The following is a 14,226-nucleotide window of genomic DNA, read 5'->3' on the forward strand; positions in this document are numbered from 1 at the left end:
ATACTGGAAAGTGATCAGAATGTGCAAACTGATGTAGTAGCTTTCATCCGCCTCTTAAAGGGTACCACCACAGAAAGTCCATTTAAGATGTTGGTAGGTTTAACAAAGTTGGAATGCTGGCACTGTTGAATTGGGCAACAGTTCTTCAGACCTGGCTCAGAGCTACAATGCATCTAATATATTAAAGCAGCTGACATGTTGACTTTTTGCGGGCCTTCCCAGGCACTGGAGTTTTTCTGTTAATTTGCCGCACTAGGTCATAAAAGATCTCATTAACATTTATTTTTGATTTTGCAGAAGATTCTAAGAATGCACAGTTGTTGCACTGTCTTGCTAGGTTCTGACCTTGTTCCTTTCCTACAACTCTTTCATCTTCCAAGTCACACTTATTACCAACCAGGATCATCGGAACATCATCAGTGTCTTTAACTCGAAGAATCTGTTCTCTCAGATCTTGTAAATCATTAAATGTGGACTGTGCTGTGATGGAATAAACTAATGCAAAGCCTTGGCCATTTTTCATGTATAAATCTCTCATTGCAGTAACACTAATAAACTTATCTATGGAGTTAAAAAAACATGTTTTTGAAATTCATTTGGGAAAATAAACACTTATAGCTAGTAAACACTGAGAAAGAAAACCTATGAAGAGTGATTATACTAACTAGATATTAAAGCATACGCTAAAGACTATAATTAAAACAGTGCAGTATGGCAGACAGACCATTGAAATAGAATAACAGGTGCAGAAATAGACCAGAGTACCTCTGGGATTTAGTGTATAATAAAGATAGCATTGAAAATCATTGGGTCAGAAATATACTTTTTAATAAATTGGTGCTAAGACAGCTGGAAAAATATGAAGTAAATCTGTACCTCACACCATATGCCAGCAAAAACTTCAAGTGGATCAGAGATCTACATTTAAAAAAAAAAAAAAAAAAAAAAAAAGGTAAGTACTGAGAGAAAACAGTCAGTTTTTCTATAATGTGGGCTTATAGAAAGCCTTATGGGAGGAAGGCCACTTAAAATCCCGATGTGATTAAAGACTACATACAAAATGTTTTTACTGTGGTAAAAAACACATAAATTTACCCTCTTAAAATTTTTTAAGTGTACATTTCAGTATTAACTCTGTGCGTATTGTCACATAATAACTGTCTAGGCCTCTTTGATCTTACATGACTGTAGGTAACTTTATACTTAATGACAGCTCCCTGTTTCCTTCTCCCTCAGTCTCTGCCAACCACCATTGTACTTTCTACATCTAAAAATTTGAGTACTTTAGGTATCTTTTGCAAGAAGAACCAAACAGTATTTTGTTGTTTGGTGATTGTTTTATTCCGCTTAGCATAATGTCCTCGAGGTTCATCCATGTTGTAGCATATTATAGGATTTCCTTCTTTTTTAACGTTGAATAATATTCCATTGTATATACATACACCATTTTCTTTATACATTCATCCATTCATGGACATTTAGGTTGCTTCCATGTCTTGGGTATTGTAAATAATGCTGCATTGAGCATTTGTGTGCAGATATCTCTTTGAGATCCTGCTTTCAGCTCTTTTGGATATATACCCAGAAGTGGGATTGCTAGATCATATGATAGTTCTATTTTTCATTTTTTGAGGAATCTTCCATACTGTTTCCATAGCAGCTGCACTGTTTCACAGTCCCACCAATAGTGCACAAGGGTTCTGATTTCTCCAGATCCTCACCAACAGTTGGCCTTTTCTTTTTTCCTCTCCCTTTCCCTCTCCCTCCCCTTCCCTTTCCCCTTCCTCTTTTCCTTTCCTTTCCTGTGGCTTTCTTAATTGGTGTGAAGTGATATGCCATTGTGCTTTTGATTTGCATTTCCCTGATGAATAGTGATGTTGCAGATCTTGTCATATGATTGTTGTCCATTTGTGTTATCTTTGGAGAAATGTCTACTCGAGTCTCTTGACCATTTTAAAATTGGTCTACTTGTTACTGAGTTGTAGGAATTCTTTATGTATTCCGGACATTAATGCCTTACTCGGTATATGGTGTGTAAATATTTTCTCCTGTTCTGTAGGTTGCCTTTTCACCTTGTTGATTGTTTTCTTTTGTTGTGCAGAAGCTTTTTCATTTGATGGACTCCCACCTATTTTTGCCTTTCTTGCTTGTCTTATAGTGTCATATCCAAGAAATTATTACCCATTCCAAGGTTATGAAGCTTTTCCTCTTATATTTTCTTCCAAGAGTTCTGTAGTTTCAGGTATTAAGTGTAGGTTTTTAATATATTTGGAGTTAATTTTTATATATGGTGTAAGTATCCAACTTCATTCTTTTATATGTGGATATTTCCATTTCCCTGGCAACATTTGTGAAGAGACTGTCATTACCTATTGTGCAGTCTTGGCACCCTTGTAAAGGATCATTTGACTAACCATATACAATGATTAGTTTCTGGGCTCTCTGCTTTATTACATTGGTTTATATGTCTGTCTTTATGCCAGTATTATACTATCTTTAGGTTTCTGATATGTTTTGAAATCTGGAAGTGTGAGGCTTCTAGCTTTATTCCTCTTTCTTAAGATTGTTTTGGATATTTGGGTTTCTTTGAGATTTCGTATATGTTTTAGGATGTGTGTTGTAGGATTGAGTGAATGAATAAAATATATTGAGGATTTTGTGAACCAGGTTTCTTACTATTAGAGAAGGGAGTTACAAATGGAAAAGGGGAAGGTTAGAATGAATTTTATGGTGTTGAGATGGATTTAGAGTTATTAATAAGAATTGATGGTTTTTAATATAGATGTAGGTATATGCATGTAAATATTTATTTTCATATTTATATGCTTTTATCCAATGAAAGGACTTAGAAGAAAGATACCCCAATAGCACTGAGCACTCCTGATTTTAAGAACTTGGTTTCTAAATACCATTTTCTGCTAAGAGGAACCAGGGCCTTAGAGAAATGTCTAATTCTAGTGGTGGAACAGGGAACATACCTGGAACATCTTAGACCAAAAAATAATTACTGCTCAAAATGATGGGAATAACAAAAGGATATAAGAACCAGTTTGATTTGGCCTAATTGGTCAAATTTGGGGTAATAGGACCATCAAAATAAGTAAAGATAGTAACAGTAGCCATGGAATAAAATAAAAATCAATAGGTCTATATTGATATAAATAAATAATTGGAGGAGAAAGGGATGCTTTTTTAAAAAAAAATTTTATTTATTTATTTGACAGAGAGATCACAAGTAGGCAGAGACGCAGGCAGAGAGAGAGGGGAAAGCAGGCTCCCCGCTGAGCAGAGAGCCCAATGCAGGGTTCAGTCCCAGGACCTTGGGATCATGACCTGAGCCGAAGGCAGAGGCTTAACCCATTGAGCCACCCAGGCGCCCTGGGATGCTTTTTCTTATAATAGAAAAACCAACTCATAAATATAGAAGGAATGATGGAGTTATAAAATCAACATTTTGGGAGTGCCCAGGTGGCTCAGTTGGTTAAGCATCTGCCTTCAGCTTAGGTCATTATCCCAGGGTCCTGGGATCAAGCCCCACATCAGGCTCCCTGCTCGGTGGGGAGCCTACTTCTCCCTCTCCTCGCTGTTCATGCTCGCTTTATCTCTGTCTCTCTCTCAAATAAATAATAAATAAAATTTTAAAAAAATATATAAAATCAACATTTTGTAGCCATTATAATAATAATTGATTCAGCCAAGAGTGATCAATGGATTCTGAAACTAATAGATGAAAGTTTAATGAAATATGTAACAGTTACATCATCTCAAAAGCATTCACCCATAAAGTATCTATTAATTAAATAAAGGGAAGAATAGTAACTCTGCAGTGGATTACTTTAGCGACACTATCTTAACCAAATAATCAAAGTTACTATCACGAGTAATGGGGCTGATGCTTCCTAGTACTGTGTTTCAAGAAAACATTACTTCTATGGTATTCCTGCCAAAATGCATAACCTGGATCTAATTATGAGGAATATGAGTAAGCCAAAATTAAGGAACATTCTACAGTATAATTAGTCTGTACCATAATGTCAAGGTAATAAAAGAGAAAGGTTGAGAATTGTTCCAGATTATAGGATAGTAGAGAGATGTGACAAGTAAGTGTAATGTGTGATTCTGTGTCAGGTCTCAGATCAGGAACAAAGGAGGAAAAACTATAAAGGGCATTATTGAGAGATAGTAGGCTAAGTTGGAATATGGGTTGTGGGTTATATAATAGTTTGTATCAATTTTTAATTTTCGGATTTTGATAAATGTACTGTGGTTATATAAGAGTAAAATCCTTGTTCTTAGGAAATACATCTCAGCAATTTTTGGAATTAATCCTACAGATAGAGGATTAGACATATGTACTAAGGTGAAAATACTGAATTAGTCTTGCTGTGAATAGTTGCTATGAATAGTAGCAAAACTTTGGAAACAAAGTTGCTTAAATAAATTATGGCACAGACATATAGTGAAATTCTATGCAGCCCTTTAAAATTATGTTGTAGGACTATATTTACATAGAAAGATGTTTCTGTTTATCTTAGTGAAGGTTTTTTTGTTGTTGCATGAAAACAGTCTAGCTCAGGCTACCTTAAATAGCTGGGGTAAATCACAGAAGCCAAGGAACAGTGGAGAAATCCCTAGAAAAGGAGAGATAGCTTTGGGGGTCTCAACCTTGAAGTTCAAGAACCTTTCTTCTTTGTAGGTCATTATCATTAAAATGACTCAGTTCTAGGATCTGTGTTTTCTTGATTCAGTTTAAATTCCCCCCTACTCCAGTAAAAGGATCTGATTGGTCCAGCTTTTATAAGGGGCACCTTTACATAGCACAGACAGCCTTCTAAGGATAGCTTGCATGTCCGCTGACTGGACCCATTCCTGAGAAGATTTCTTGTGAACTGGGAAGCTACTTCAGTTGTTACCTACCTTAATAGGATTTTGCAGAAATGTAGAGTGTATTTTATGGTGAGAGTGGAGAATCAAGAGTTCTGTCTGGATATGTTAATTTTGAGACTCCTATTAACATAGGAGTTAAGGGAGAACTGAATTTTCTTGTGCCAAAGTGGCAAACAAGTACCATCAGCCCTTACATTCTTTTACATTCTTTTCTAGATCAGAATCAGCTCTTCTGTTTTCTGTGGTATAGAACTGAGGGGTCTCAATCCCTTTCAGATAGTTGAGCAGATCGTAAGCTTCTTTTCCTGAAAAATAATGAGTGTCCTCTAGGTACCTGCACAACACTCATTCCATTCAGGGGTAGGATTCCCTGCCTGGCATGGGTGCGTGTTAGACTCCTTTACCCTTGCTCCACCCCTGCCCCCCATCTCCATTAACCCCTTTTTCGGTGTCTGAAGCAGTCACCTAATCATTCTGGGCTTCTTTTTCCTTCTCTATAAAGTTACGCTTGGCTGGGGCACATGGGTGGCTCAGTGGTTTGAGCCTCTTCCTTCAGCTCGGGTCGTAGTCTCAGGGTCCTGGGATCAAGCCCCGCATCGGGCTCTCTGCTCAGCAGGTAGCCTGCTTCCGTGGCTCTGTCTGCCTGCTTGTGCTCTCTCTCTCTCTGTCAAATAAATAAATAAAATCTTTAAAAAAAATTATTTAAAAAGTTATGCTTGGCTTCTTCTTTTGTCTCCTCTTTTTCATTTTTATCTTAATTGTTACAACACAAATTATAGGTAAAAATCACCTAAACATCCCATTTGCAACAATTGCGATGGTGATAGTTCAGCTCACAGAAGGAAACACCTTAAGAACCAGGAGCTAATAAATGCAAATGTTTAATCTTTCAGATATCCATACAGAAGCAGTTCAAGCCGCACTGGCAAAGCATAAAGAACAGAAAATGGCTCTGCCCATGCCAACCAAAAGGCGGTCCACATTCGTCCAGTCTCCTGCAGATGCCTGCACACCTCCTGGTAGGTTTATCAGAACCTTTCTCTTTGACAGTTACTCCTTTGATGTTCCTGAAATTAGCTTGGCTTTTTCTATTCTGAGGTAGGAGCTGGAACTTTGCTCATCATCCAAGATGTATAAGATCCAAGGTGTACACATTGAACGTGGCAACTTTCAATTGTTATGTTGTAAATGACATACAAAAAGAGGCCTTAAGATTAAAGCTATTTTTTTTTTAATGTCCTTCTGAATTTCCAACATTTCCTTGATGAAACCCCCGAACTCATGTAGTCATAAATAAACACAGGCCAAAGCTTAGGGTCTAAAAAAATTCCTTCTGTTGTTTAATAGCTATTTTTGTTGACATCTAAAATATGACCCATAGTCATACATTTCTTTAACATATTTGCATTCCTGTATCAGATATTTTGTTTCTATAGAGTAAGTGCACTTGGGACAAAGTTTTATGTGTCATTATAGATGTGAGCAGTCATGCAGTTTTAATAGATCTGAAAAACATATATAAGTGTGTTTGTGTATGTGTTAATCTATTTTATATACATTTATATATTTTTTAAGAATCCACTTTTTATATAATGGGTTCACGAGGTCAGCGAGAATTAAGTGGCTCCATCCCATTCTCATTCCCCAGGCTTGGAATCTCTACCCCTAAAGTAAATTTAGGATTTTTAACTTGCTATTTGAGAAGCAAATGGAACAACTTTAAGTTGTCTTGTCTATTTAGAATCTTTCCCAAAGTTCCTAAAAACCTTAAAATTTTTAATGAAATCTCAGACAAGATCTCCACGTAGGCCTCTGAGACTAAACATAATAACTCTATTTCAGAGCCTCAGTATCGTTTCTGTCTACTATCATGGTACTGATAATGAAATCTTTAGGGAAAAAAATTTTTCCCTGGAGTTTTGGTCTGAAGGACTTACCATATCTTTGGGGAGAAGGTCACATTCTCATGATTGACTTTGATTCATAGCTGTCAAGTTGAGCTATTTCCATGGATCCTGTTCCCTGGTCTGGGTTCATATTAATAGTTTTCTCCTAGGTTTTGGCTAACTTCTCCGAACATTTGGGTGTGCTGTGGGCTCATTAACTGTGTGTGCTTTTTTTTTTTTTTCTTTACATCTGTGGTGTCAATATGTTTGAAAGAGAAATAGCTTTGTGGCTTCAAGTGTTTCTCAAAACGTAACACGGGATACCTCTAGCAGACCTTCACAATAAGACATTTTGTGTCTGTAATGGTGCGTACTTCCAGCCCATTCATTCAAAATCTTGGACGGTTTCCCTTCCACATCAGTATAGCACCAATTGCATCCTGGTGGACAAAGGGGGCTCTCAGCGTAGTAGCTATTCCTTGTTGGCGGATTCTGCTGCAGCGCAGCTGGAGGGTCAGTTGTAATAAATGGCAAAGGGTAGGGAGCAACGTGATGTGCAGTTCTTAGAAACAATCCTCTCCATGGCTGTATTAAAGAACCTCAGTTTCAGAGTAAATAGTCTGCTCTCATGGCCTCGAGTTAAATGTGAGAGTGCAGCAAAGGATCTTGAGAATGCTCGGAAGGAATGGAAACCTTTTTTTTATCCTTTTACAAAAGTCACTGCCTGAGGGGAATTTACCAACTCCAGAAACAAGTCATGGCTATTCATTGCTGAATGAGACCACAGTCCTTTGGCATTCACTACAGTCCTCTGGATCTCTAAACAGTAACGTTGTACTCTGTCTGCAGCCTTAAAGATGTGGCATTATGTTCTGGATCACCTTATGCGTCTTAATAATTTCATGATTATTAAGATACGGTCCTTTCTCCTAAGACCTTTATTCAGCAGAGCAGAGTAAGAAAAAGGTTTCCTATCCATTTAGCTCCGTCCAGATCCAGGTTTCTCCGAATAGCTTACAAGAAACTTTAACATACTGTCAGGGACCTGAATGTTGTCAAAAAGAGGAGGAATTCTCCCAGCATGAAGAAACGTTGAGCACATCCCCCAGAGGGAACTCTCACATGGCCCCCACATGGCCCCCACATGGCCCCCACATGGCCCCCACATGGCCCCCACATGGCGCTAGGTCTTGATGCTGTCATTCTGCAGTTACGCACATGCCTGTGTCTAGCGTGAGGCAGTGTGGAAGAACTGTATCATAAGGCACCCATCAGCTCTGTTCATTTTAGGGAATGGAATTTGCTGTCCCCGTGTCAGGATCTCTCCTGAGCTTCTGAGAGCCACTGCTGAGAGACTGGGCAGTCTCCTTTTCCTATTGCAATTTAATCTGACATCGCTGTCTCCCTCTAACCCAGGGACGGCAGGTAGGGTTCATTCATCTCGCATATTTACTCTGATAGCCCCTGAAACACTGAAGGTCAGAAGAATGTTGAGCCGCCCTCAGGGTTGGGGAGGAGGAAGAGGAAGGACATTAATTATTGCTGGTTATAGGTGGTTAAAAAAAAAAAAGAGTTCTGGGCAACTATGAAAATGACCTTGCCATGGCACTCTTTCTAGAATAGTTGTACTACCCTTGCAGAGCAAAACTGGCCTCAGATTTCATAGGGATTTAGTTGGGTTGCCCTTGGGGTGCTGTCTGAGTGGTCGCGCTGCGCCTCGCGCTGTCCCCGTGCGAGCCTGGTGCCTGGGATACCTGCAGGAGTGCACTAGCCGCCCGGCTTCTTCAGGAGGCATCCACCACATAACTGTTGGAATTGCTGAACCGGTGAAATTTTAGTTCTCTTTTGGGAAGGATTTAATAAAAGGATTTAGGAAGTAGAATATGCCATACATTTTGGCCATAGTCTTAGTATTATATGAAATGGAAAATACGACAAATAGTTGGTTGGGAAATAATTGGCTTTTGTTCATCTATCATTCACAAATAATAAAATGTCAGTCAACCTAAGATTTGCTTATTGGTATGTACACTGATTTCTCTTACGGACTGGATAATTTAAGTTCTCCAAGTTGGTAGCAAACTACGTTCTTTCAGTGCCTGTGGCCTTTTCAGAGTCTTTTTTAGCCTGCTTGAATTACTGCCATCCAGTTCCCTTTATGTGCTGAAATCATTTACTGATGTCGTGAGGCAATTACCTCAGCTCTTTCTTTGTAGGGGTTCTTTGTGTACTGCTGTTTCTCATTCATACGGGTAAACACAATGCAGAAAATGCAGGATACATTGTTTTCCCCTCTTAATTTTTTCTCCACCCTTGTGGACTTACCCTGTGCTGCATTCTGAGGGTACTTCGATGACCAAATAGACCACAGAATGACCCCAGAACACAGTGAGCTATTTCAGCTGGCTTGAGTAGAATGAATTTAGACATCTGTCCCACATAGGGCCCTTCTTGAAAGTGACTACAGTAGTAATTCATGGGACCAGACAAGGAGAAATTTACCTCTCTGCATTTCTATATAAGATAGCAATGCCCATGAACAGATTTAGGATATTGTTATATACTTCTAACATACTTTAATAAAGCCTTGTAAGAATTGCGGTACTTTACGGTATGTAAGGGACTTCCATGTGGCTTCCACAATGGCTGCCCTGCCTCATTTGTTCCTCATAGGCAGTCTGTGACATAGAAAGGCAGAGTCCTTTAGAGACGAAGAGACAAACAGGTTCATAGTCACTAAGGGATTCGCCTCAGGTCAGACAGCACAAATACATATCAGACTCAAGTCTTCTTGATTTTGTTTTTTTACTCTACCAGAGTGTCATGTTTGGGAGATTATTTTTTACTTAATTGATACTCATGGGTCCTTGGTACCAGAATGGGTATTATTTTAAGCAAATTGAATAGCTGCTGCCTTCTGAGAGCTTATAGCCCCAAACATATTCTAGTTAGTTAATTTAAACTTAAAAGAGAACACTTGTGTGAATTAACAGCTTAGGGAGTTTTCCCCAAACATTCCAATTTTATTCAAAACTGCAAAATAAACAGAATTGGCAAATCAGACCCCTATAAAATGTGTTCTAATTAGTAGACTTGGATCATGTTAATAGCATACTTTAATTTTTGGTATGGGTTATGAGCAGTGGTCTGCAGTTACTTGGGAGAGCAGTGAATATTCAGTATTCTTTAAGCCAAAGCACAATAAAATCCCACTCTGTCAGACTGAATTTGTTTATTTCAGTGGCCTATTATAAAATTTAAGGCTTCCAGTAAAACTAATTTCATAGTTACCATTTTTTGAGTCCCCTCTGTGTACTAGTCTAAGGGCTAAGTGCTTAGCATATATTTTTCATTTTCTTTTTCTCGACAGTCCTCTGTCCCATTTTACAAATGAGAAAACAGGTTTAGAGAAGCCCAGTAACTTGCCCAGACTTCTTTTTCTAGCTGTTTAGTCAATTAGATAATCTGAAAATTCTCACCTAGAACAAGGAAAAGAAAACTTCCCTTTAGAAATGCTAGATAGACTATAACCAGTTTCGTTTTAAATACATATAGGAACAAGAGCGAGAGAGAACAGTCACTAAACATCAGAGTGCTGAGATGGTGCTCATTTTCCCTGTCCTGGGAAGCAGGGAGGCAGGAAACGGGCCTAAATTTAATTACTATAAGGATAGAAAAGATAAAACCTTGAACCTATATAAGAGGTTAGAGGTTGGGGGTGCCTGGCTGGCTCAGTCTGTAGAGCATGTGACTCTTGATTTGGGGTTGTGAGTTCGATCCCCACGTTGGATGTAGAGCTTACTTTAAAAATAATAATAACAGCAAGGTTGGAGGTTGGAATTGAGATCCCTGGAGGGGCTTAACATCTTCATCAGAAGAGCAAACTAGAAAAACTTAACATGCCAGCAAAAGATGTTGTCAAGAAGGCTTGCCTTGTGCCTGACCTTGGGATAATGGGGACTCAGATCTTCCCTAAGAATTTGAGGTCAAGTGGGTTCAAGGTTTGAGTTTCACTATACTGCCTGGTAAGAACTAACTAACATTAAAAAATGGTCTTTGGGCTGATGATAACCTTGGGACACAAATAGTTTCTTCAAGGATACAACCTCAACCCAAGAACTTAGGATTCTCAGAGATAAAGATCCACTGAATTTTGTGAGCAAACAGTCCAAAAATAGAATAGAAAAAGAACAACAACAGCAAACAGCAAAATTAGACCCTTAAGAACTGATTTGCCCAAGAGCTCTCAGTGGCAGAGCTAAGATCAGAATTCAGAGCAGTCTGACCTAAAAAGCCCATTCTCTAAACCACTTGGCATATTGCCTCTCCTTCTACCATAGTGTCAAGTAAATATTTTGTGGTAAATCTGGAGCTCTAGCAGTTGCTGCATGTTAGATCAAACTTTTCAAATAGGCAATAAGTTTTTTTTTTTTAAATCTCTTTTCTTACCTTAATATAGTTGACCCATGAACAACACAATTTGAACTTCGTGGGTCCACTTTTATGTGGATTTTTTTTTAATAGTACAGTACTGTAAAGGTATTTCTCTTCCTTATGATTTTCTTTTTTTTTAAGATTTTGAGAGAGAGAGAGAGCAAGAGAGAGAGAGAGAGAGAGAGCATGAGAGGGGGGAGGGTCAGAAGGAAAAGCAGGCTCCCCACTGAGCAGGGAGCCCGAAGTGGGACTCAGTCCTGGGACTCCGGGATCATGACGTGAGCCGAAGGCAGTCGCTTAACCAACTGAGCCACCCAGGCGCGGAGCCCTCCTTATGATTTTCTTAATAACATTTTCTTTTCTCTAGCTTACTTTAAGAATACAGTATACAATACATGTAACATATGAAACATATGTTGACTGTTTATATTACCAGGAAGGCTTCTGGTCAGCCGTAAGCTATTAGTAGTTAAGTTTTGGGTGAGTCAAAGTTTTACATGGACTTTCTACCATGTTGGGACCAGTGCCTCTAACACCTGTGTTTGTTCAAAGGACAACAGTATTATTTGTAATGTTAATTGATTTTGTGAACTGTTTTTTCATAGACATGGGGAAATACCCAGAAAAAACCGTGTTTGGTGATCCCTTGTAGATAGAGTGACCCTGGAGTAATTATTATTATTTTTTTAAAGATTTATTTATTTATTTGACAGAGAGATAGAGAGCACAAGTAGGCAGAGCAGCAGGCAGAGGGAGAGGGAGAAGCAGGCTCTCCACTGAGCGGGGAGCCCGATGTGGGGCTCGATCTCAGGACCCCGGGATCACGACCTGAGCCGAAGGCAGCCACCTAACCAACTGAGCCACCCAGGCGCCCCTGGAGTAATTATTGACAGGGAGTACCCCTTCTCTCAGAAGGGTTCCAGTTTGGGCATTCATGGTCAGGCAATTCATGCCAGTCAGAAGCCATTCACTAACTGTCCTAGTGATTGTTTCCTTTCCTTGTTCTTTGAAGCTCCTATTTCTTGGGCTAGCTTATGTGGTATATTTTGTTAGGATAAGATCTTTCTTTCAGTGAATCTTGACCAAGCTACTATTCTAAGCTGATGTCTGGGCCTGATTTTGGCATCAGCTGTCAGAACCCCGTGGCAGGCACTGTCTTTCCAGGAGTGTGTCCAGCTTGCACAGTATCCCTCAAGTTGTGTAGACTGACTGAGATGTTACCATCCTCTCACCAAGGTGCCATTTTCACCCCCACAAATCTTTTAAAATCAGTTCTTCTTACAGTTTATTGAATTATAATCCACGTACAATAAATACACTTAAAGTGTATTTTTTGCTAAGTTTTGACATAGCAAAACTGCGAAACCATCACCACAATTAAGAAAATGAACCTTATCCATCATCCCCCCCACCCACAAAATATCCTCATAATCCCTTTGTAATCCTACTTCTCTTCCTCCCAATGATCTGTTTTCTGTCACTGTACCTTGGTTTGTATTTTCTAGGATTTCATATAAATAGAATCATACTTTGTTGTACTTTTTTAGGGCAGGGAGAGGTCTGTCATATTTCACTCAGCATAATTGTTTCGAGATTCATCCATGTCGTGTATATCATAGCTTCATTCCTCTTTATTGATAAATAGTAGTCTGTCACACAATTTGTTTATCCTTTCAGTTCTTGATGCACATTTGGGTACTTTCCAGTTTTTACCTGTTACAAATAAAGCTGCTATGAACATTCATGTACAAGTCCTTCTATATTTTCCTTTCTCTTGGGTAGATACTGAGGAGTGGATTGGATAGATTATTCTGTTAGTAGGTAGAGTGGGTAGGTGTTTAAACATTTAAAATAAACATTTTTAGGGGCACCTGGGTGGCTCAGTGGGTTGAGCCTCTGCCTTCGGCTCCGGTCGTGATCCCGGGGTCCTAGGATGGAGCCCCACATCAGACTCCCTGCTCACTGGGGAGTCTGCTTCTCCCTCTCCCTCTGCCTGCTCTGCCTACTTGTGCACTCTCCCTGTCATATAAATAAATAAAATCTTTTAAAAAAAATTGTTTTCTGTTCTGTTACAATAAGAGTAGAGTTTAGGCAAGGAACTTGAGTTGTGATGGTAAGAAGAGTTAGGAGTTCATGTTCAGCCGGAGCAGAATCAGTGGGAAAATAATTTTATTTCTATTAAATCTTGCCTAGATTTCTACTAATCCACAGCAGTTTCTTGGGTGATAGCTACTTAACAAACCCAAAAACTACCAAATAAACATATAAATATTTAAGGGACCTGTTTTTATTTCTAAAAAGATACGGTCCCTGAGTGGTGCTTACATTTTGTGTGATCTTACTACGTGATCTGCTGGAAGCTTTGCATAGCCAGTTCGTGCCTGTGAGCTAACATAGGGCGGACTGTTTGGGGAGGAGAAGGGGAACTAAGGTTACTGCCCAACTGCTATGTACTGGCACTGCTGGGGGTGCCTTCTGGACATTGTCTCATTTCATGGCCTCCTGCTACAGTTAGCACAAAGACCCTTAGCGGCCCAGTGCTGTCCACTTGTCCAGGCTCATCCTGTGCTTCGGTTAGTCCCATTTCTTTCAGATCTTCAAATGTGCCTTGTTTTCTCTCCCCTCCCAGCTTCCTCACATGCTGTTCCCTCTCCCTGACTCTTTGCCCCCACCGCTCACGTCCCCAGCCCTCAGAACCAGTAGTTACTTACCCTTGCAGCCTGCCTGGGTTTAGGGCTCACTTCCTTAAGTTCCGGCACTGTAAGATTCTAAGTCCTATTAGAATAGGGACACATCTTCCTTGTTCACCATTTTATTCCTGCCAACTAGTATAGCGCTTAGTGGTATTTGTTGAAGGGATGAACAAGCAGACCTTCTCAGATCGTTTTATCCCCAAGTCACATAGCTTGTGAGGGGTGGACCCCAGAGTTCAAATGGAAGACAGACACCAAGGCCATGTTTTTCCCACTAAGCCGCCTACAGTTGTAGTCACTAAACTCTCAGGAGGAATGGCAGGCAA

The 14,226-nt window shown here is 39.5% G+C and overlaps 1 protein-coding gene across 3 annotated transcripts in view; it reads left to right on the plus strand.

The window, feature by feature from the left end:
• The window catches only part of LOC111157785 (disco interacting protein 2 homolog B), a 228,291-nt gene that overhangs the window by 142,365 nt on the left and 71,700 nt on the right, over positions 1-14,226 (plus strand). For all 3 annotated transcript variants that reach the window (XM_022519419.1, XM_022519420.1, XM_022519421.1), the window contains one exon: positions 5,781-5,906. In XM_022519419.1, the coding sequence (XP_022375127.1) occupies positions 5,781-5,906 (126 nt within the window). The remainder of the gene's footprint in view (positions 1-5,780; positions 5,907-14,226) is intronic.

This window comes from Enhydra lutris, unplaced genomic scaffold (assembly GCF_002288905.1).
Source record: "Enhydra lutris kenyoni isolate GAN:26980312 unplaced genomic scaffold, ASM228890v2 scaffoldscaffold56, whole genome shotgun sequence".
Lineage (NCBI taxonomy): Eukaryota > Metazoa > Chordata > Mammalia > Carnivora > Mustelidae > Enhydra > Enhydra lutris.